The sequence below is a fragment of the Octopus sinensis genome, linkage group LG11 (assembly GCF_006345805.1).
Source record: "Octopus sinensis linkage group LG11, ASM634580v1, whole genome shotgun sequence".
NCBI lineage: Eukaryota > Metazoa > Mollusca > Cephalopoda > Octopoda > Octopodidae > Octopus > Octopus sinensis.
The window spans coordinates 61,261,230-61,283,544 of NC_043007.1; the positions used below are offsets into that span (position 1 = coordinate 61,261,230).

At 35.2% G+C, this 22,315-nt stretch overlaps 2 protein-coding genes across 3 annotated transcripts in view; one reads left to right on the forward strand and one right to left on the reverse strand.

Moving 5' to 3' along the window:
- LOC115217163 (dynein assembly factor 3, axonemal-like) overlaps positions 1 to 18,366 on the reverse strand; it is a 29,759-nt gene extending 11,393 nt beyond the window's left edge. The window contains exons 1-9 of the mRNA XM_029786787.2: positions 18,188 to 18,366; positions 15,775 to 15,828; positions 14,324 to 14,418; positions 12,117 to 12,210; positions 9,618 to 9,711; positions 8,292 to 8,355; positions 7,198 to 7,280; positions 2,686 to 2,779; positions 1,258 to 1,380 (exon numbers count right to left, since the gene is read on the reverse strand). Coding sequence (XP_029642647.1) covers positions 1,258 to 1,380; positions 2,686 to 2,779; positions 7,198 to 7,280; positions 8,292 to 8,355; positions 9,618 to 9,711; positions 12,117 to 12,210; positions 14,324 to 14,418; positions 15,775 to 15,828; positions 18,188 to 18,254 — 768 coding nt within the window. The 5' untranslated portion in view covers positions 18,255 to 18,366. The remainder of the gene's footprint in view (positions 1 to 1,257; positions 1,381 to 2,685; positions 2,780 to 7,197; positions 7,281 to 8,291; positions 8,356 to 9,617; positions 9,712 to 12,116; positions 12,211 to 14,323; positions 14,419 to 15,774; positions 15,829 to 18,187) is intronic.
- Positions 17,992 to 22,315, forward strand: part of LOC115217670 (CWF19-like protein 1) — a 32,750-nt gene continuing 28,426 nt past the window's right edge. For both annotated transcript variants that reach the window (XM_029787420.2, XM_036507563.1), the window contains exons 1-2: positions 17,992 to 18,040; positions 18,627 to 18,654. In XM_029787420.2, the coding sequence (XP_029643280.2) occupies positions 18,007 to 18,040; positions 18,627 to 18,654 (62 nt within the window). In that variant the 5' untranslated portion in view covers positions 17,992 to 18,006. The remainder of the gene's footprint in view (positions 18,041 to 18,626; positions 18,655 to 22,315) is intronic.

Here is a 22,315-nt window from a genome sequence, read left to right on the forward strand (position 1 = left end):
AAATTTGAATCAAGATAAAATTTCTGATTTGAAATGGAAGCCAAAAATTTTTGTTAGCGGTAATTGACAAAAATTCAATGCTTTTTGTATAATTTTTATAATTTTTCTGTCAAATCCAGGAATTGAAATCCAGGAATTGAACTCACAATCGTCAGATCACGGGTTCAATTCTTGGACTTGGCAGCATGTGTTCTTCAATAAAAAGCTTTATTTCACATTGCTCCAGTCTACTCAGCTGTAAATAGGTAACTTTGAGATGGATTAGAGGGAGAATGTTGGCCTGTTAGTCTAGCCAGCAGGATGACATCATTCAAAAGCTAAAACAATCCAAAGTGCATTCTGATCAGTGATGTATAACAACATCTGATAGTCTAGTTGACCATGTAGTCCAGTTGACCATGTGGTCACATGGTATATATAATCATTTACTTGTTTCATTCATTTGACTGTAGCCATGTTGGAGCACCCCCCACTCCAGCATGGCTATAGTTCGTACTACTGTAGAAAATCTGTCAGAACAAATTCTGTCTGACCCATGCAAGCATGGAAAAGTGGACAGTAAAATAATGATAATGATGATGATAGTGGTGGTGATAATGTTGCTGCTGGTATTGATGATGATCATGATGGTGATAAAAATGAAGTAAAATGAGAAACTAAGAAGCTTAAAACATTCTACTTCGTTTAGACTCATTGACTTAATTTAATTTAATTTTAATTAAGCATAAGGTAAAGTTTTGTAGAGAGGAATATGGTCATTTGAATTGATCTTCTAAGAATATTATTAATTTATTGATTCTATAATGATTGAAATCAGAAATAGCATGTGAACTCATAACAATGAGTTATTGAACTAAATTCTAATAAAACATTCTGTAAGTATTTCTGCTGCTTTCCTAACCAACTTCTCTAAATTGAGATTCAACAATTTTGCAGAAATAGATAAATGTTGATATTATAAACTAGTAGCTTAACTGAGAACTCTTGTTCTTTCTTTTGACAGGAAAAACAGTCTGGAGGACACACACACACACAGTATCATCATAATCATCATCGTTATTGTCATCATCATTTAAAGTCCATTTTTCCATGCTGGTACAGGTTTGAAGGTTTGACAGGAGCTGGCAACCCAGAAAACTTCACTTGGCTTCCCTGTCTGTTTTGGCATGGTTTTTTTATAGCTGGATGTCCTTCCTAACACCAACCACCTTACAGAGTGGACCTGTATGTACAAGATATTTAATCTATGGAACCTACCTTCATCAGAATTATTCCTGAAGCTAGGGTTGTATTGGGTAAAACATAGTCACCATCGCGGTTCTCAAATGCCACTCCAATATTTCTCCACTTCTTGTATTCATGCTTATCTATTACATCAGCCTGTTCAGTGTAGCAAAAACGAAAATAAAAAGAAAAGACTATTATCAAGATTGCAAATGTTATGACATAAAACATAAACATATTCAGAAACTGCATGTGGTTCATATAACTTTGAACATGTGAAAATACTCCTGCCCCACCACTGCCTCCAGTGCCCCGGCTACTCCATTACCTACTTTTTATTGTTTGCAAAAAGAATTCATTCCATTTGCCAGCCTTCATCTGTTTCTAAGGTAATATTTCCCCATGGTTGGAAATATTTTCAGGGAAAATTAGAAGCAAACACTGTTTGTTGGATGGTGATGCTTATTTAGAACCATTATGTGATGTCAAGACAGAAACACAAACACAAACACATCAGTGCATGCACACACACTTATAACATACATACACATCACCATATATCACCAGTACCTTATTTCTCATCATTTAATATTCATGTGCCATGTTGTCATGAATTGGTTGGCATTAGGAAGGGTATCCAGCCATAGAAACTTTGCCAAAACAGGCAGCTGGGACTTGGTGTGGCACTGGATTGCCAGTTCCTGTCAAACTGTCCAACCTATGCCAGCATGGAAAACAGACGTTAAATGATTATGATGATATATAAATATGGTGACTAAACCATAAGATCCATACCAAGGTGTTTTCAGTGATGGAAAGCAATTGATTATATGGAGGACTGGGTAGCAGGTAAGAAGTAATTAGAAAAACAGCCCTAATGTTATGCTCATGACAAAAATGTTATTCAACCATTTCTTCGATACTAGTTAGTTGCATTGCCAAAAGATGGGAATGTGTTCCTCCTCAAACCTCTGACCTTGAATGTAACCAGACCTTAAGATCAACATCATAGCTTCAGTCATGTAAAACGGAGATAAAAGTTGACTTCTATCACAATTTTACTTCTATTAGTAATCACTAAAAGCTACTTGGCTACTATGGTGTGGACTCGTTTAGTTTCCTACACACACATACACACACACACACATGCACAAACATATAATATTATATTAATACCCTATTGTTATACTTGGGAATGGTCATATTTTGCCAATTAAACACACACACTAAATGTTTGTTCTTTACTTCAGCATAATTATTATTATTATTATTATTTTAGTTCTTTTGTCAAAGCTCTTTCATCACACATCCTGTGATCTCTTCAGTGACTCCTCTTGTTCTGTCTTTTTGTAGTTAATTGACAAAATATGACCATCCCCAAGTATAACAATATCTGTTTCAAAACACAATTTCACATCAAGAATCTTTCAAAACAAATATATAAATGTAATATATTAATACCCCTTTTTCAACAAGTCTCATGTGATAATCCCAGTCAAAAGCATTCATTTTGGTGTCATATCTCGTTTGTAGGTAGCTTCGTAATCTGGTCTCCCTATCAAATAAATACCATATTTCTTTGCATATAATATGCCTCACTGATTATGGGCAAAAATATCACTTATATATAATACACACTGGCTTTTCCTTAGTAATATGATGTATAGAAAAAAATGTTTAACCCTTTAGCATTCAGATTACTCTATCAAATGTAATGTTTATTTACTCACATTGTTTTGGATTAATCATGGATTAACTCATAGCTTTGAGATTTAAATGATGTGTGATTGTTTTTAGAATGACATTGTAATGTAGGTGTGAAAGGCTACATCTGGTTGGTTTGAGCATAAAACAGGTAAAATATTTGGGCTGGATACGGCAAGTTTAACTGCTAAAAGGTTAATCAAATTTATTGTTATTAGTGTATAGATGGATTAAGTAATACTTTGCTTCATTGAAATATAGGAATATATGCAAGAAAGAATTAAGTAAAGGAAAGTAAAACAATAAGCTCATATATCCTAAACAAAACAAAAGGTAATTTCAAAAGTGACTTTTGAATTTTATCAGTGTAGGCTGCAAAAGTGTATGTTGTAAAGTTAAAGCTATGAAAAGTTTCTTTTTATATAAATTAAAACATGACATTTTAAGTTTTCAGAAAGTGAAAAGAGCCTCTTAAACACTCTTTATTCAGTATTTTGTATGTAATTTCATGGAACATAAATTATGCTGGCATTGTACATTTATAGTATTTCTATCTCATGATAATGACAAACAGCCTCACCTCCAAAACTGAGATTTATTGCTATCAAATCTTAGTTTTATTTTCTGACTACTTATATCAACAATTATGAGTCAAATTGTAGTTAATAAGACACCGATCAATGCAATCACTGATGTAGGCATACAAATTTTCACAACTGGGACAAAGGAATCCCAAGGAATTCTTACTATCAACCTTTAATGCAAAAGGATATAATAGACATAATGCAATATTTAAACACTTTCATTATACTTCAGTTTAAATTCTTTCTTTATTGAATGCTTTCAATATATGAGGGGTGTATGAAAAGTTTTGAGCCTAACTTTGAAACAGGGCTGCTAGGTAGCTGAAACAACTTTTTTCTGGTAAGTACAGTCTTTTCGGAGTATTCTTACTCATTTTCATGATTCTGATATTTAAATTCTTTTTGTTACAGATTTTTGAATAAACAAGTGTCGAGGTTACAAGGAAAATGGAGAAAACTGAGTATCGTGCTGTCATAAAGTACCTTCATTTAAAAGGCATGACTCCATCAGAAATTAATTTAGATATGGTGAGAACCTTAACAGACAATGCTCCTTCATATGCAACAGTTAAATACTGGGTAAATGAATTCCAGCGTGGCAGGGAGAGTGTAGAAGATGATCCCAGACCGGGGAGACCTCCAACTGCAACCACCGGGGACAACATTGACCTTGCTCTTGGTATGATAATGCAAGATTGTTGAATATCCTGTCATCAGATAGCCAAGAGACTGGGCATCTCAACTGAAAAAGCAGACAACACTGTCACAAAAGAACTTGGGTTCTCAAAGGTTTCTGCAAGGTGGGTCCCTCACCTTTTAACTCCTGAACAGAAACGCACCAGGTGCACTTTGTCCACAAGCAACCTGGAACTGTTTGAAGCCGATGAAGAGAATTTTCTTGTTCGTTTCATTACTATGGACGAAAGTTGGGTTCATCACTACTGGCCTGTAACAAAAGAACAATCAAAGCAGTGGAAGCACACATCTTCTCCTACCTCAAAGAAAGCCAGGGTCATTCCTTCAGCTGGCAAGGTCATGGCGTCAGTTTTTTGGGGATTCTCAAGGTGTCTTGCTGATCAATTACATTGAAAAGGGTCACACCATGACAGGGCTGTATTATTCTCAGCTACTGAAACGCCTTCGAGAAGCAATAAAAAAAAATGGTCAGGAATGCTCACCAGAGGAGTCCTTTTTCATCACGACAATGCTCCAGCCCACACCTCAGTGGTTGCCATGGCAACAATTCGTGATTGTGGATATGAACTTGTTCCCCATCCACCTTATTTGCCACTCAGACTATTCCCAAAAATGAAAAAAGCCCTGGCTGGTCGCCATTTTGTCAGTGACAATAATGTTATAGATGCTGCAGGTTGTTTCTTGGAGTCTCAAACAAAAGAGTTCCTCTACGCCGAGATAATGGCACTTCAACCTCGCTGGAGAAAGTGTTCAGCCATCAAGGGGGACTATGTTGAAAAATAAATCATCAGAAGTCTTCTACTATGTTTTGTCTTTTTGAGGCTCAAGACTTTTCTTACACCCCTCGTATATATATATATATATATAAATATGGTGAGGTGATCCCCTTCGGTCAGACACTGACCATGGGTTTGCACCCAAGAGAGTTACCCTCTGAGGCACAAGTCAGGGCAAGGTTGTTTTATGGAAGACCAGCAGTCGGCCATGCATACCAGCCTCCCCTCTCCACGTCACCGATGTTGTCCAAGGGAAAGGCAAGGGCCGATACAGCTTGGCACCTGTGACGTCGCAACTCATTTCTACAGCTGAGTGAAGTGGAGCAACGTGAAATAAAGTGTCTTGCTCAAGAATATATATATATATATATATATATATATATATATATATATATATATATATATATTATTGGTAACATTTGTACAATGTTCTGCATTATGTGTTTAATTTTTCCTTTGGCTCTTAGAGCTGCTATTACTGTGTCCTTGAATGGTTCACCATTTCTGGGTATTAACCTGCATAGGCCGTCAGCTTTTTCAAAGGCAAATATTCCATAGCATAGTTGTAGTTTAGTAGTATGGTGCCCCATCGCCGCAAACTGTTTGCTGTATGTACTGGGATTCTTTTCTTGGATCCATAAATCATTAGCAACAAGTGATGGTCTGTTTGTAGTCTAAACCGTCTGCCTGGCATGCTAACGATTCTGCCAGCTCGCTGCCTTATATATATCTATATATATAAAACTGTAGTTGTGTGAGTGTCTGTCTCCTACGATTTAGATTCCTAACTCCTCCCACATTTTGCGGTGCAGTTTAACCAAATTCGGGTATCTTATAGTAGTGATTCATATCGAGCCCGTCTGAGTATTAGCGCGCGTCTATGATTAGTCTACGATTTAAAAAATAATTTAACATAATTTTTTATTCCATTTTAATGCATAATTTTTCGTGTGTCGATGGCGGCGGAGTTGGAATCCATGGTCACACCTGCACCTGTGTTGCTTCTCCCCCTTCTTCCCTCCCTCGTGAAGCTGTGGGGAAGGGAGTTTAAGGAAATCAACGTCGTAATGCATTGTCAAGGAGACCAGCGTTCTTTTAGAACAACGACTTCCTGGCTTGAAGACACCAAAACAGAAATGGCTAAGAAAGCCCGAATTGGCATCTATAAAAGAAGTAACTCTCTAAAAATGCTTATATAGTTATTTCCCTTACAAACCCGAGCAACGCCAGGCGATACTGCTAGTATGGCATATATATTTCCGTCACTGGACAAGACACTGGTTTGTTGTAGGATTACTAATTTTTTCCTGCTGAGTGGACTAAAGTAATGCATCACCTGGTCCAAGAATTTAAAACACAATCTTATGATCATAAATATTCAACACCCTAACCATTAAGCCATGCACCTCCACATACACACACACACACACAATGGGCTTCTTTCAGTTTCTTATTTCTTTATTGCCTACAAGGGGCTAAACTCAGAGGGGACAAACAAGGACAGACGAAGGGATTAAGTCGATTACATCGACCCCAGTGCATAACTGATACTTAATTTATCAACCCCAAAAGGATGAAAGGCAAAGTCGACCTCAGCGGAATTTAAACTCAGAATGTAATGGCAAACGAAATACTGCTAAGCATTTCGCCCGGCGTGCTAACGATTCTGACAGCTTACCGCCTTCTTTCAGTTTCTGTCTACCAAATTTGCTCATAAGGCTTTGGTTGGATTGCAGCATTGGAGTCATTTGCCCAAGGTGCCATGCAGTGACATCATGTGGTTGGGAAGCAAAATTCTCAACCATGCATCCAATCATCTATTAAAGACATGAAAGATAATTTTCCTCCTGTATGGAAATCTTATCAAAGCTAACATTAACAACAGACTATAGAATTAGGTGTGTTGCCTGTAGACACAAAAAGAACACTAATGGTCAATATGAATTCATTAAATATTAGTTGATAGTTCAATACTTAGTATACTAGCCAAAGATTGAAGCCTGGTGCAGCCATCTGGTTTGCCAGCCCTCAGTCAAATTGTCCAACCCTTGCTAGCATGGAAAGCAGACGTTAAATGATGATGATGGCGATGATGATATGATTCAATATTTTAAATAATTTAGATGCTGATATCTTTGTGCAAACAGGAATGAAGATAATGGAAAGTGAAAATTAATGTGATTTAAAGGTCAAATAACAAGAAATAAACTTACCAACACATGCTAATATCAAACAAATTTTTATCTGGGTTTCGCCAGAATTTTAGAATCCCTTCAAGGTAGTCTCTTTCTTTGAACTACTATGTCAAATAAATACAGGTAAATTATAGGTATCTTTATAAAAATAAAAGAAAAAAATTTCAAACAAAAACAACAAACAATGGTCTAATATCTTCTATCTGTTTCAGTCATTAGCCATGCTGGGGCACCACCCCTGAAGAACTTTTAGTCAAATGAATCAACCCCAGTACTTATTTTTTTTTAAGTCAGATACTTATTCTATTGGTCTCTTTTTGCTGCTGAACCGCTAAGTTATGTGGATGTAAACAAACCAACACCAGCTGTCAAATGGCGGTGGTGGACAAATACAAACATAAACACACATACACACACACAATGGATTTTTTTCAGTTTCTGTCTGCCAAATACACTCACAAGGCTTTGGTCACCCAAAGGTTATAGTAGAAGACACTTGCTGAAGGTACCATGGAACCATGTGGTTGGGAATTTCAGAAATTCCAACAGTTATCTTTTTGATCCGTTAGTTCCAATGACAACACAATGTTGAGTTCCTGTCATTTTCCTCCAAACACTAACCTGTATCAATTCAAATAATAACATCAAGTGATCTAATCTTAATTTTCTATTAATACTCCCCACAAAACTTAATATATTATAGTTCTTCCTTCTCAAATACAGTAATTTCATAAACTCTATATTTCTCATGCTACACTTCCCTAAAGGCTGCAATTAACTTTGGATTCGCAGAAATATGTGTCATTTCATAAAATTTTGCTAGTTATGAGGATGATTTGAACTCAAATATAAATTGCTTTTTTTGCACATTGGTACAAAGCAGTAGTGCATTTATTCAGAAAGGAGAATGATCAATTAGAAACCTGGGTACTTATTTTATTGTATTGACTCCAAGAAAGTACAAGGCAATGTCAAATCAAATAAAACTGAATACAGAGACACCAATTTCAATACTGTTAGACAGTTAGTCTAGGTGTACATTGTTTTTGTCTGTCTGTCTCTTTCTCACTACCAAACTGTTATATAGATGAAACTATGGTAAAATTTATTACCTTTAACCTTGATATGTCAACAATAGGTAACTTCTCTTTCAAATAATCAAAGTCAGTTATCATCCTGAAAAAGAAAGAAAAAAAAAGAATAAAAGTTCAAAACATAAAAGGAGTCTCATAATTACAAGGGTTGAAATAAAAACTTTCCCTCCCAAGAAATGTGCATCTCTGAAATTACTTTGTAGTGATGCCAGGTTTTAGACGCCATTTTGGGATGTTCATCGGCGCATGTGCAATGATTAGTGTCTTCTGGTAGGCCTACCGGATGTCCCTTATGCGCATGCGCAATAATCAGCAGCAATTAGGTTTTACCGCTATTCGGATGTTGACGAACACAGATGTGACCAGACAAAGCTCCGAGTGGAGGCAAACCAGACTTGGCGGGCCGCAGAGAATGTTTTCAACAGTTGTGATTTAAACCAACTCTGCTGCTTACTACCCCTGGCGTTCACGCTACCGATGTCCAGAGATGAAATGTTTATTTCGGTGAAAATAAACTATTATTGTTATTTGTTCGGAGATTTGTGTTCCTGTTATTTTTCCTTTCTACAACATTGTAGGGAAATGTGTGAGGCACCCAACCAATGCAAATATCACACATAAAAGAATCCTACAACTTCCTTGCTCTAAGTTATTTTTTTTCCAATCACAAATTCACAGGATTAAGCATTAAATATCAAAACTTCACCAAGCAATCTTTGTTTCTCAGTATAGGAGAACCTAAAATGGTTGTTATCCAACATCCACTTTGCCTTCTCAGATTAATCTCAAGAATTTAAACAGATCACAAATTAATACAAAAAAACCCCATCAAAACACAAAGAGAAATGGCTAAGTAGACAAAGTACAAGATTAACAGTTCATGAGATCAAATCTATTTCTCATTTAATTAGATGGTATTATGCTCAAGAGCCTTTAATGCAATAATTTTCAGCATTTTCCCACTCATAGTACATCAAATAAGATGCTAAAGAATTATAGTACACCAGCAACCATTTAAAAGTTTTATTTAAAAAATAGTTGCATGCTTTGCACTTTACAGTAAAGAGATACACATGCAGTGGTGTGGTGCATAAAAAACAACCAGGTTTTCTAAATATCATGGTGCTCACAACATACCTAAAGATCATATATGGCACATAAGTGTGCTGTGGCACAATTGTTGAAAATGGACATAAAACAGATGAATGGAAGCTATAATAGGAAATGTAAAGTCTAAAGCAAATGATTTGGTAAAAATTATAAATAAGGAAATTCTTAGAAATATCTAGGGAAAAAATGACAAATAAAGAAAATTTGAAAGTTTTTGAAATTTATTTTTATCACCTGATGAATTCATTGCATATTTTTTGTAAATATGTGACTGATTGTTTTCGAATTAAAGTATTTCCATATAACTCCAGGTACAGCTCCACTTTATCTGGAAAGATGTGATACAATATTATATGGCATGATATAAAAAATATTATAATGTCACAGGATGTACATATGCTTTATGATTTTACACCTGATATCCCCCTCCTTATGCATGTACACATGTATATTATGACTCATACATTGTTCACTTTCCTGACTTTTGTACATAATTCTATGTACTGTATATGCACCTTTGATAAGTTGTACCTGAGCACTATACACAATAATTTCATTATCATTATTATATTATTATTGATTCATTTGACACTTTTACTGGTCTCAGCCACGTGGCTATGGCCATGCTGGTACACCACCTCACGTGTTTTTAAGTTGAAATTTTACCAACATCAAACATTTACCTTTCAGCTCTTTGGGAGTTACATACTGGAACCCATGAATGCTCTAATCAACTGAGCTAACCATGCCTATGCTGGCCATAGAGCCATTTTAAGGAAGTTTATTGGAGGATTTGTTAGAGTGTTGGACAAATACCTCTCAGTTATTGTTTGTATTCTTTGTGTCCAGAATTTGATTTCCTTAGTCAAAGGCAGTGACTTGGCAGAACAATTAGCATGTTGGGCAAAATGATTAGTGGCATTTCGTCTGTCTTTACATTTTGAGTTCAAATTTTGCCAAGGTTGATCATTTCAGAGGTTGATAAAAGAAGTACCAGTTGAACAATGGGGTTGATATAATTGACTAGCCCCTCCCCCAAACCTGCTGGTCTTGTGCCAAAATTTGAAACCAATATTTCTTTGACTAATAAATAAAGTGCCAGCAAAGAACTGGAGTTGATTCCTCTTTCTCTCTCTCCACCCCCTCCCTTTCACAGAATCCACCATGCTGCACTGTGGAAGAATTGTAAAGGAATATGCATAGAGTTCCTTCCCTCCAAGAAATCAAATAAGGTTGAAATAGGGGCTAGCAACCTCTTCTCAGCTAGCATGCTAGAAAAGCCATTAAAAAAAAGCCAGTGCACAGGACTGATGTGTTCTATAGTAGAGAATTATTAGCATTGTCATCACCATCATTGTTGCAACCACAATGCCACTGCCACTGCTGCTGTTACCATCACCACCACCACCACCACCACCACCACCACCGTCATCGGTTTAAATTTACTGTCCATACTCATATGGGCTGGATGGGACTGCTCACTTAGATAGTTGTGGACCTCACCTAGTTTACATTTATTTTATTCTGGTTGGGTCTATGATTGGTTGCCCTTCCTAACACCAATAACTTTACAGAGTGGACTGGATGCATTTTTCATACAATCAGCACTATAGAGGTGTCATGTCCTCACAACCTCACACTTTATGCAGTGTACTGGATATGTCTTTTCTCTTCACTCATCCACCTCTTTATAGAGTGAGGACCTGAAGATAAATTTATCTAACTTTACCTATTCCTTATTACTAGCACTGCCATGCTGTATCCTTGTTAATAATGTCTGTTATTTACAGTCTAGACTCTTTGAGTAAAAGCGAAATTTTTTTGAAAGCCAGGATTCCAAAAACGTATGAGTGAGTGGTGTCAACATCTCAACTGATTAGGCTTCATTTATTCCCCATGCAAATTTATATTAACATGAAATATTGAAAGGAAAAATAATTTCAAGTAGAGAGTTCTACTTGTTTTACTTTAAAGGAAGACAACTCTGTTATCTCTGCTTTAAAAAATGAGAACACCAACTTGTTAGTCTTAATTTTAACCCTTTAGTATTCAGATTATTCTGTCAAATGTAATGCTTATTTATTTACATTGTTTTGAGTTAATAATGTATTATATTGCAGCTTTGAGATTTTGGTGATGTGTTTGTATATATTTAGAATGACATTTTAAGGTAGGTATGAGAGGCCAGATCTGGCCAGTTTGAACATAAAACAAGTAGAATATTTTGGCCAGATATGGCTGGTTTAAATGGTAAAGGCTTAAATCTACTGCAATTGTTTCATTTTGACTCAGAAGAGCAAATGATTTTATATTACCTCAGTTCACCTAGCTTTCAAGAATTTCTGAAAATGTTATCTGAAATAAACTAGTATCCTCTCCAGTGGAAACTTATCACTAAACAACTAAATATTAAAATGAAAACTAAGTATTGACCCTTATAAACTTCTTAAAACATTAGTTTTCAGTTTCATTTAATACTAACAAAGCTATAAGGCAACAAGCTAGTAGAATCATTAGCTTAGTGGCACTTCGTCTGTTTTACATTCTGAATTCAAATTCTACTGAGGTCGACTTCATCCTTTTGGGTTCATAAAATGAGTATAAGTTGAACACTGGGATTGATGTAATCGACTTATCCTTGTATCAAAATTTGAAGTCAATATTAATAAAGATATTTTCATAAAAAAATTAAACTTAGAAAAAGAGAAATAATAATATATTAGGCTAAGATACCTTGAAGTCCAAGCAGTTTGGGTGACTGTAATGCAATTGCCAAGAGTAATAAATGTCTGGCATAGATTTCAAGACGGCTTTCCAGAATGTAAAACTAGAATTAAAAAAATAGAAACAAAACAGAATTAAATTTTTAGTCAATTCAAAGTAAAATGTTTGTAAAGACTCAACATTTGTTTATGTTAAGATGTAACAGAACAAAATCAGTGGAAGTAGATTTTCACTATTACAATTAACAAAAAATAACCAATTAATATCTTCACCATGGTAAATTAGTAACTTATGCATAAAAATCTGGCATTATTGGGAGATATTTAGCGACATTTTGTCTGTCTTTATGATTTGAGTTAAAATTCCTCCGAGGTCGACTTTGCCTTTCATCGTTTCTGAATCGATAAATTAAGTACCAGGGTTGATGTAATTGACTTAACCCCTCACCCAAAATTTCAGGCCTTGTGCTTATAGTAGAAAGGATTATTGAGAAGACCTGTCAAGCCAAATGAAATTATAGTCATGTAACTAGTACCCATGCTGGTGGAACGTAAAGAGCACTGTTGGAGTATTGGGCCTCACAGAGGTAAAGTGGCTAAGTTCTTTTCAAGCATTGGGTCTTATGGAGGCAAAAGTGGCTGAGTTCCTTTCGAGTGCTGGGTTTCACAAAGGCAACATGGCCAAGTTCCTTTCAAGCATTGGGCCTCACAGAAGAAAGTGGCTGAGTTCCTTTTGAGTGTTGGGCCTCATGGAAGCAAAGTGGCTGAGTTCCTTTTGAGTGTTGGGCCTCACAGAGGCAATGACTGAGACCTTTGACATTATGTCATGCTTGAGAAGAAGACCTATTAAGACCTATCGCAGCCATGGCAGATACCGGTGTCATGCAAATGGCATCCATGCTGGTGGCGCATAAAAGCACCCATTACACTCTTGGAGTGGTTGATGTTAGGAAAGATATCCAGGTGTAGAAAACCATGCCAAATCAGACTGGAGTTTGGTGCAGCCTTCCAGCTCACCAGCCCTGGTCAAACTGTCCAGCCTATGCCTGTATGGACAAAGGACGTTAAATGATGATGATGATGATGATGATGATGATGATTGTGTCTGAACATGTTGTGTGAATAAGCAACTGTTCAAAATGGTACCTTGATAGACTGAATTATTGAGAGTTAGGCATCTCTGATTTGGTGTAGATTTGTTGCCTCCCTAATAACGTGTTGAACTCTAGCTCTGATATGATAATGTTACTACTCTGTCTCAGTGGTTCTCAATTGGGGGTTCATATGACCCTTGGGGATCCATATAAGATTTTGCTGTTAAAATCTAAGTACAATAAATTGCTTATACTTCTGCAATACACAAAATATAGTATTTTTTCATATAATTCCTAATAATATTATAATAATTTAATTATAAAAATACAGCATGATTTTTTTTAATACACATTGAATGGCTATGGAGGTCCAGTAGAGTAAAATAGAAATCAAAGGGTCCATAGGCAAAAAATGGATGAGAACCACTAGTCTATATTATGATAGAAGATATTTACTGATATGGCTATGCGGTCAAGTTTATTTCCTAACAATATGGTTCTAAGTTCAGTCTCACTGTGTGGCACCTCAAGCAAATGTCTTTTACTCTAGCCTCGGGCTGACCAAGACCTTCTGTGTGGTTTAGGTAGACAGAGATTGAAAGAAGCCAATCAAATACCATTACTTCTACTACCATCAACATCACTATCATCATCATCATTTTAACATCAACTTTTCTTTTCCATACTTGTATGGTTTAGATGGAAATCATTGCAACAAATTTTCTACAGATTAATGCTCTTCCTGTTGCTTACCCTCCCCTGTTTCTAAACAAAGTAATATTTCCTCATGAACCAATATGTTTTACATCTGTCACATGAATTCGTGGACAAAGAATAATTATATTAAATAAAATCTCTTGTTAGTGTATAGAATAAACATATTTAACATAGGAGTGTTAAATTAGATGTCTCTCCCTCTCTTTTGTTTAATTTTCAAAATAGCAAACCTCTTAAACTTCTTTTCTATACAAATTGATTAAAATGTGATATGCAAGAGAGACACTTAGAGTATTGTTTTTCTCTCTCAAAATATTACAACCTTTTCTTTTGCAAAAGATCAAGAAAGTATGTTTTCCTGAAGATTGTAATGATTATGAAATAATGGGATGAAATAAGAACTTACATGCAGTTTTCTATTTAGCTGTTTGTTTGAACAGGTAACTGTTTTGAAAACATGTCGTAAATCAGCAGAACCGATTAGCAGTATATTCACAGGATCTGGGCAAAATAACATTACATACATAGAAACATCGTATATATGTATAGGTATATATATATGCATAGGTATATACATACAAGGGTTGGACAAAATAATGGAAACACCTGTCATTATAGCATCATAATTTTGAAATATCTATAAAACCATCAAAAACTTGTTTATTTTTTATATTTTTTGATTTATTATTAGTGTTGCTTAATGTTTTGCTAAAATTGCTGTTTCTTTTCAGATATCATCAGTAAAAGGTAATTAAAAAATTAATTAAAATGACAGATCTATAAGACTTTCAAAGGGGTCAAATTGTTGGTGCTTGTATGGCAGGTGCTAGTGTAATCAAAATAGCTGGAATGTTTGGTGTATCAAGAAGTACTGCCGTGAAAGTAATGACAGCCTTTGAGAAAGAGGGAATAACCTTGTTGAAACAAAATTCTGGAAGAAATCCAAAACTTTCAGACAGGGACTGTCGGACTCTTATGCAAATTGTTAGAAAGGATCACAAAAGTACAGCTCTCAAAATTACTGCAGAGCTTAATGACCACCTTGAGAACCCAGTTTCCACAAAAACTGTTTGCCAGGAGCTGCACAAAGCCAGATTTCATGGGAGGGCTGCAATCAGAAAGCCACTACTTTCAAAAACAAATGTTGCGAAGCATTTAGAGTGGAGTAAAAACCTACAGAATTGGTCCCTAGGAGCAGTGGAAGAATGTTGTTTTCTCAGACGAGTTATCCTTTACCTTATTTCCGACCACTGACTGAGTATACGTGTGGAGACAGCCAAAAGAAGTATTTGACTCAGACTGCCTTCTTCCAATTGTTAAACATAAAAAATTCTTAATAGAAAGACAAAACCCAGATATAGGAGCAGCTTTAACACACACACAAACACAAAGCTTATGTCTCTAGCAGTTTGTAACTTGTTATTGTTACTGTAGTGTGCCCCTAATGAAAGCACTTAGTTCTCACTGGCCAAGTCCACTATTTTCTGAGTAGGATGAATTTTACTATTTGTTTCGGTTCTGTTAGGAATGCTACATCATCTGGAAACATTATCTGTAAGAGAACCTTGTCCTAATCAAGAAAAAATTTGTCTTGTTTGTTTTGTTTTGTGACACTAAACAAAAGCTAGGATTGCTTGAAGCAAAAAAAAAAAAAAAAATCCTATCTACCATGCAGGACACCACACAGGTTAGCAACTTTCATAAGGATCTATAGTGTAGATTGAATTAACAGTCCCTAAAATGCCCTACTCCAAACTGTGTTGGTATACAAGACATTTTTAATGTTAATTGAAGCATAAGAACTGAATGACAGAATACCACCACTGATTGAAAAAAAAAAGAAAAGAAGGAAAATACCGTTTTCATTTGAATTATCTTCCAATTTCAACTTTTGGAGTTTATTTTCAGGTTCTGAAACATTAATAATAAAATAAAATAAATCAGAATCAATGAAACAGAAGCAAAAAACCAACACTCTCCTTCAGCTTCTGGAAATACTGTGAATGAAGAGCAGGAATATTAATATTAAATTTAAAAATTAGAAAGTTCAGTCCAAATAGACAAGGATGGCGACTGTAGTACAGAAGGTAGAGATTCATGGTAGATAGTTTCTTATCAGCCATTTCCCATTCTGTTCACCTCTAATAGTACAATAATTGTTTATATTTTATTCCTCCAGGGTTGGCAAATGAAGTGAAATCATCTTGCAACACTTATGTAGTGATCACCTGAGTAAATTTTGTCAAGTAGTCTGCAATTCACTCTGTAAAAGTAGATTCTTCTTTAGGCTACAGATCACAGCAAGAAATTTTAAGGTGAATAATAAAAAGTAAATGGCTCAATCAAGAACTGAATCAACAATGTAAAGTCAGCTGGCTTAGAGTTTGTTTCAACTAAACTTCCATTAAAAAGTATTTAAAAAATGACAGTATTGACTTTACAAACCTTCTCTTTCTCTGGGAAATAAAAAGCACACAAACAGTGAATGGTTTGTTTACTGATTTCTATATCAGAATGAACAGTTTTCAGCTTAGCTCTGAATACCCAGGAATGTTCATCACAAAGGAGACCAAATGAGGATGAAACACCATGTCTGATGATTGACCAATGATAGATTCTGAGTGAATTCTGTGTTTTTTTTAACGTACATACCTCTTCGATAAGTTTCTCTGAGACAAAATATTACATAGGCCCAGGAGTGGCTGTGTAGTAAGTAGCTTGCTTACCAATCACATGGTTCTGGGTTCAGTCCCACTGCATGGCACCTTGGGCAAGTGTCTTCTATTATAGCCTCAGGACGACCAAAGCTTTGTGAGTGGGTTTGGTAGACGGAAACTGAAAGAAGCCTGTCGTATATATGTATGTATATATATATATATATATATATATATATATATATATATATATATGTATGTGTGTGTATATGTTTGTGTGTCTGTGTTTGTCCTCCACCCATATCGCTTGACAACGGATGGTGGTGTGTTTACGTCCCCGTAACTTGGCGGTTCGGCATAAGAGACTAATAGAATAAGTGCTAGGCTTTCAAAGAATAAGTCCTGGAGTCGATTTGCTCGACTAAAGGCAGTGCTCCAGCATGGCCGCTGTAAAACGACTGAAACAAGTAAAAAAGCTAGTGCTGTTCCACACTTGTATTCACATAGTAAATGTTGTACACATCATTACTATGCTATTATAACCACTTTTCTCAAGTGCCTGAAATTGTGTGCCTAGTTTTCTGTTGTATGGCCATGCGACAATGCGTGAATACTAGTGAGTGAAAGACAAACCTAAGCCTTACAACTATGGAAACCACTACAGGCTACCAATGAAGGTTCCTGCATTACTGAGGATTACATGAACTTTTCTGCCTCTTACTAGCTTAAAGATTTCTGAGATATTTTGAATAATTAGAAAATTACTATTTTTAAATGGATAATTAGAAAATTACTATTTTTAAATCTCACAACGAGAGATATTCAGCAACAGTACTTTGGAGTAAAGATTTTTGTCAAGGACGAATGTTGCTGTAATTTAACCCTAGGAGACATCGTCTCCAGCTAGCTATACAACACGATCTGTGTCCTTATATCTTTGAACAAGGGATTCCCAAGACTCCTGGGCTAAATTACAGCAACATTTGTCCTCAACCAAGACTGCCATGTTATGTTGGCAAAAATCTTTACTCCTAACAAGATAATGAACTGGACATTTGAACCAATATTCTGTCTCTTCTAATACAAGTCAGTTTGTCTCAGATTAATGGCAAAAGACCAGATGGTATGACTTTGTATCCTTGGAGGAAGAGACACTGTATACTCTGGGATATTGCAGTGGTGGATTTTTTTGCTGCAAGTCATATCGTTAATTGTAGTGTTTTTATGGATTCTACTGCTTTATCGATAGAACAGAAATTCTTAAATATTTAGTATAATCCACAAACTATGCATTTTCAACTAACTGAAACCACTAGTGGTTGTGGTCCTTTAATAGAATATATTTTTGTCTGAGTTTTGTTTAAAGTTAGAAAACAAGAAGGCGCACGGCTCCGTGAAAGGACCTTACCAACCATTGTATGGGACAGTACTGTCAATGGCTTCTTATGTCTCTGCTAATCTATTTTCCAGTGAGCTGTTTTTATTTTTTTTCAATTACTATGCACTTATATTTTATACAAACTATCGGGGACACAAGCGAAAAGAATAAAGACGCACAGTACTGTTCCTAAAAGTAAACATTAACAGAAAAATCAAAATTAGAATTACTGCTTTACCTGATTCTAAAAGATTAATACATGGACTGTATCCCCAGAAAGATATATTACCGTAGCCATCAATCATTTTTGTAAAAAACAACTATATTATTAAGAGCATAAAAGTGTATGAAACGAATTAACGTGAGCTTGAATTTGTTGTGATATATTGCTTAGCAACCTACCATTCTGCATAAAAAAATATCATGAATACAAAAACGTGTAAATCTCATTATGAAAATTATTTCAAGTAATAGATATTTAAAAGTAAATTTTTAATGTATTAAAATATTTTAAAATTTTATTAGTTCTAAGAATAAAGAATTCTGTTTGCTGCGAGCTTAATGTTATGGTTTTATCGTTCCCGCTTTTGGAATTTGTATCTTAATTTCTGCTTCATTCCTCAAAGATAACTGATTATTTATATTCATTTTAAAATTGTTTGTTAATATCTTTTTAGACGAAATGGAAAATAAACAATTGAAATTGTAAGTAGTGACTATTGCTGTTACTGTTGTTTTTATTTGATCGATTTTCATAATATATTCAGTAGCGTGAACACGTTTAAGTCCGACAAACTTAATGAACTGAAGGGAAGACGTAAGGAGATGGAGTTTCTTCTCCGCACTTGATTGCTATTCTAGAAGTCAAGCCACAGTTTCGTTGATTTGAGAGTACTTTCAGGATATGAAGTACAAAGATACTAAATATCGGGAGAAAATTTACCAAGCTATGAAGAAGCTTATCAATTTATGTTGAGCGAAGAACTTCGGCATAACTACAGATTTCTGCCCCACCGACTTTGGATTATCTGTCAAGTACTCAGTTAATATATATTTTCATAATGTTTTCTAGGAGTTAATGGAATCGTGGAGGTAAAGAATACGCACACCACCCGTTTTCGGCGTAACCCTAACCCTAGCCCTAAACTCTGGGTGTGCGTATTCTTTACCTTCGCCAATGGAATTATAACTGAAATAAAATTATGAAACACTATAACTGTTAGAGTAAAACTTTCGGCAATTTTTCGTTTTATGATTGAGAAAGTAAAACTACTTAACTCGGAAGAGATTGGCTTAATGAAATGAAAGTAATATACGGCAGTACTCAATTAAATCTCGGCCATACACTGAATGTGAAATGATGTACCATAGCACACGATTAATCTCGGCCATAAATGAAACTGGAAGTTTATTTCGGCATCATAAAAGGATTGTGGGGTTCTCGGGATAGTGGAACGTCACAGCCTTTGATGTATTCTTGTGCCTGTCTCGACGTGCCCCCCCCCCCTTACAATCTGTCATGGCTCAGCACATGTTGACAAGGACCCTGCATGTAAATGATGGAAGGCGTGCTTACCAATTGCTGCCATACCACTCAATGATAAACTGAAATCAATATCTCAATGATTCTAACAATGCAACTTTACACACAAATACCAAGGGAGGAACAGAGATTAAAATCAAAAACAAATATCGTGCCATGCATTTGGACACCAGGCAATCTCTTTAATACCAATTTGTAGGAATTTTGTAGGTATTCTTGTGAATAGAACACATGCATTTGGGAGTACTGGTTTCCCCCACATTACAGCTATTTCAGGTTACTAAAATTAAGTATGGCCACTAGTTTTGGGATATGGGCTGTAATTTCACCCTTATAGAAACAGATAAATTTTAAGAATTTAAAAATGATGCTTTCTTCTTAGCTTAAAGCCCACTTCAAAGTAGTTAATATTTTGTAAAACTATAATCGCAATACATTAATACATATATGTATATGTGTGTGTGTGTATGCATGTATTTGTATATGCATCACTATAAGCACTTATGGATTGTGAGATGGGATTTTTCACCATGAATATTTGTGTATATTTTCTTGAATCACTATATCTATCTGTCTATTTATCTATCTATCTACCTGTCTATCAGTCTACCTACCTATTTAAATGAATCTTTACCATCACCACTATCTATTGTCAGTACCAACATAACTGCCATCAACACCAAAATCAATATAACCACCACCATTACCAACCTACTAAGTCCTTAACGATTGACAACAATAAGATGAACAAGCAACTCCATCTAAAGTGATCATGAGATAATGTTGTACCTTAGTGTGTTTTAAAAGTTGAATAAAATGTTTTTTTTATCTTAGATCAGTGAGGATTGACTTTAGACTAAACAGGAATAACAATACAATTAATAAGAACAGTATGACTACCATCATCAACAGTGCTAGTCACCACCACCAAGTTTTGAATAACTGGCAACAACAATAATAATATTAGCATGACATAGCTACCTGTAGCTACATGTGTTGTATGTCAACACAGTATTGTGTGTCTATGTGTGAGTAGAGAGTGGAATTTTTATGGCTCATGTCAATGGTACAAAGAATTTTAGTATCCATAAGTTTGGTAATCATTCAACTAACTGTCATCATGCAATACTTCCTCTCACCTCTCCTTCACTCTTTTACTTCATTTCCATTCTTACAACTATAGGAATAAAACAGCATTTTTTTGTTGTTTCACAAAAGTTTTCTGGTGTTTTTTTTACTACATGTTTGTCATGGATAATTGTTTATCATCATTACTATTGGATTTACCTACAGTTCAAAATGTCTGGAAAAAAGCTATCATTTGGAACTAAAGGCAGTAGTGTGAGAGGGTAATATAAAAGGCCTACACTGGATATTAAACTTGATGTTTTAAAAAGGCTTAATCCAGGAGAAAAAAATTAGCTGCATTGACAAAACAGTAAAGCTTGCATTATCTACATGGAGAGTAATATGTGACATTAGAGAGAAAGTACATTAACTATGTTGATGAAACTGTACTTTTCCGGAGGCTCATGTCTGTTAGAACTTCGATTTGTTAAGAAGAAAAATCATCCCTAAGATTTAAGGCTTCTAAAAAAACCATCTAGTGCTTCTGGGAGGAAAGTCTTTGGGTCATGCAAAGCTTAATTTACCTGTGAGTTGGTCTTCAAATAAAAAGGTGTGGATGACGAAGAGCCTGTTCAGAAAGTTGTTTATAAAGATATTTTTTCCCTGCTGTATAGTACCAGATATAATATTTCCAACAAAGCATTGCTCCTTTTAGATAATGCAACAAACCACTTAGTGAATTTAAATGAACTTTCTGATAATGTGAAGGTAGATTATATCCCCTGATAATACAACTTTTTTGCTCCAGCCAATAGATCAAGGTGTGATAGCTAACTTCAAAGCATATTATCTGAGAACTTCAAATAACTTATGAAAGCAATTGACAGGAAACATAAACCTGCAATTAGAGACTTTTAGAAGTTCAACATACTAAATGCTCTGGACAACATAGCTGAGTCATGAAACTTTGAATGGTGCTTGTAAAAATATATGGCCAGATTGTATCCATGACTATACAAGTTTTTCATGAGCTAAATGTCTACATCAGATTTGGAAATCTGTTGTGACAATTGCAAATGAAACAAGGCTTGAAGGAGTCATGGAGGATAGTGTAATTGAGTTTCTCGTATTCCTTTGGAGAAAGTATATCTAAAGAGAAACTGATGCTGTTAGAACAAGAGCAAGCTGAGAATACAGATGTATGCAAATTCAATCAACTCCACTTAAATTGTCTGCAAAGAATATTGCTAAAGGTTTGGTACTTATAGAGGAAGGTCTGCAAGTTTCTGCTGACAACAATCTTAATTGTGAACATTACATAAAAATTATAAGGAGTTTACAATGAGCTCAGTTTCTACACTGAGCTGTATAAAAATATAATGCAAACATAAATATCAATATATTTTAAATAAGTTCTTGCTCCTTAATTAAATGATGATGATGAACTATAAAATAGAAGATAGTATTCCTCATCCTCCCATTAACTCATTCCACTATCACCATTCTTCACATAGTAGTCAACATTGTTTATAGTAAGAACATACCCTATTACAATATTGTGATTCTTATTCATTCCATAATGTATTTCTTCTCTTCAAATGCTTTTATGTATAAATATGGCTGGTGCCATGTTAAAAGCACTGGTATTGGTGCCACATAAAAAGTACCCAGTACACTCTGTAAAGTGGTTGGCATTAGGAAGGGCATCCAGCCATAGAAACCATGCCAGAACAATGGAGCCTGGTGTGGTCCCTG